At 66.3% G+C, this 993-nt stretch overlaps 1 protein-coding gene across 1 annotated transcript in view; it reads right to left on the bottom strand.

The window, feature by feature from the left end:
• Window positions 1–422: 422 nt before the first annotated feature.
• Window positions 423–993, bottom strand: part of MRGPRG (MAS-related GPR, member G) — a 1042-nt gene continuing 471 nt past the window's right edge. The window contains exon 2 of the mRNA XM_011988255.1: window positions 423–930. Within this exon, the coding sequence (XP_011843645.1) occupies window positions 423–930 (508 nt within the window). The remainder of the gene's footprint in view (window positions 931–993) is intronic.

The following is a 993-nucleotide window of genomic DNA, read 5'->3' as shown; positions in this document are numbered from 1 at the left end:
GAAGCCTGAGTTCCAATCCAGCCACTGTGGGCTGGGGGCTGGCTCTGTTTTACTTCGCAGTTTTCTCCCCTGTGACTGAGGTGCAGCAGGGTGGAGAGGGGCCGGGTGAGGGGATCTGGGCTGGGCCTGGGGGCGTGGTGCCCGTTCTCACCCCTATTCAGGAGGCTTCTCCTTTCTCCCACCTTGCCCGACCTCTCTCCAGCTCCATTTTCCTGCCTCCCTCATCCTCAGCAGGCCTGGCCAGGGGGTGGTCAGGACCAAGTCTCTCCACCTGTGTCCAGCCCTTGGTTGCTCAGGGTAAGAGCTAGGTGGTGGGTGGGGCTCCTCCCGGTCCTGGAAGCGTCTGGGTGCGGGGTGGGCGGGGGTGGGCGAGGGTGGGGGTTGGCACTTCCTGGCAGGCCCTGTGGGTGGGGCAAGCCCACTTATAGGTGGCCCATGGGCAGGGACTGTCCCCTGTCACCCAGCTCGGCACCCTCCCCCAGGGCCCTCCGCAGCACCACCCGCAGTGGCTCCCGCTTCCCGGGCTGCCGGCCCGACGCCAAGTAGATGAGGGGCTTGGAGCTGCTGTTGATGCAGGCCAGCAGCGTGGCCAGCGGTAAAAACATGGGCAGCAGGAAGTTCAGCAGGGGCTGCAGGCTCCAGTAGAGGACCAAGGGCAGGCCACAGAAGAAGAGCAGGAACAGCGCGCCCAGGACGATGCCGTAGAACCTGGGCCGCGGGCGCGTGGAGCAGCAGGTCACCCAGACAAAGAGGACCACGCCAGCCGTGCAGGCCACGCAGGCCAGCACCAGGAGCCAGATGACGCTGGCCACGTGGTAGCGCAGGCAGACCAGGAGGCGCGTGCTGTTGCGCAGCAGGCCACAGGCGTTGGCGGGCAGCAGCACGGCCGGCAGGGTCAGGGGCGGGGAGTAAGGAGTAGTTCCACCCCAACTCTGTAGTGGGAGAATCAGAGTCTCAGCCAGCAGGTGGCATGGACAGCGCCCACCTAGCCCA

This window comes from Mandrillus leucophaeus, unplaced genomic scaffold (assembly GCF_000951045.1).
Source record: "Mandrillus leucophaeus isolate KB7577 unplaced genomic scaffold, Mleu.le_1.0 Scaffold325, whole genome shotgun sequence".
Lineage (NCBI taxonomy): Eukaryota > Metazoa > Chordata > Mammalia > Primates > Cercopithecidae > Mandrillus > Mandrillus leucophaeus.
Note: the sequence above shows the minus strand (reverse complement) of the source record. Positions and strands in the feature narration are given on the sequence as shown.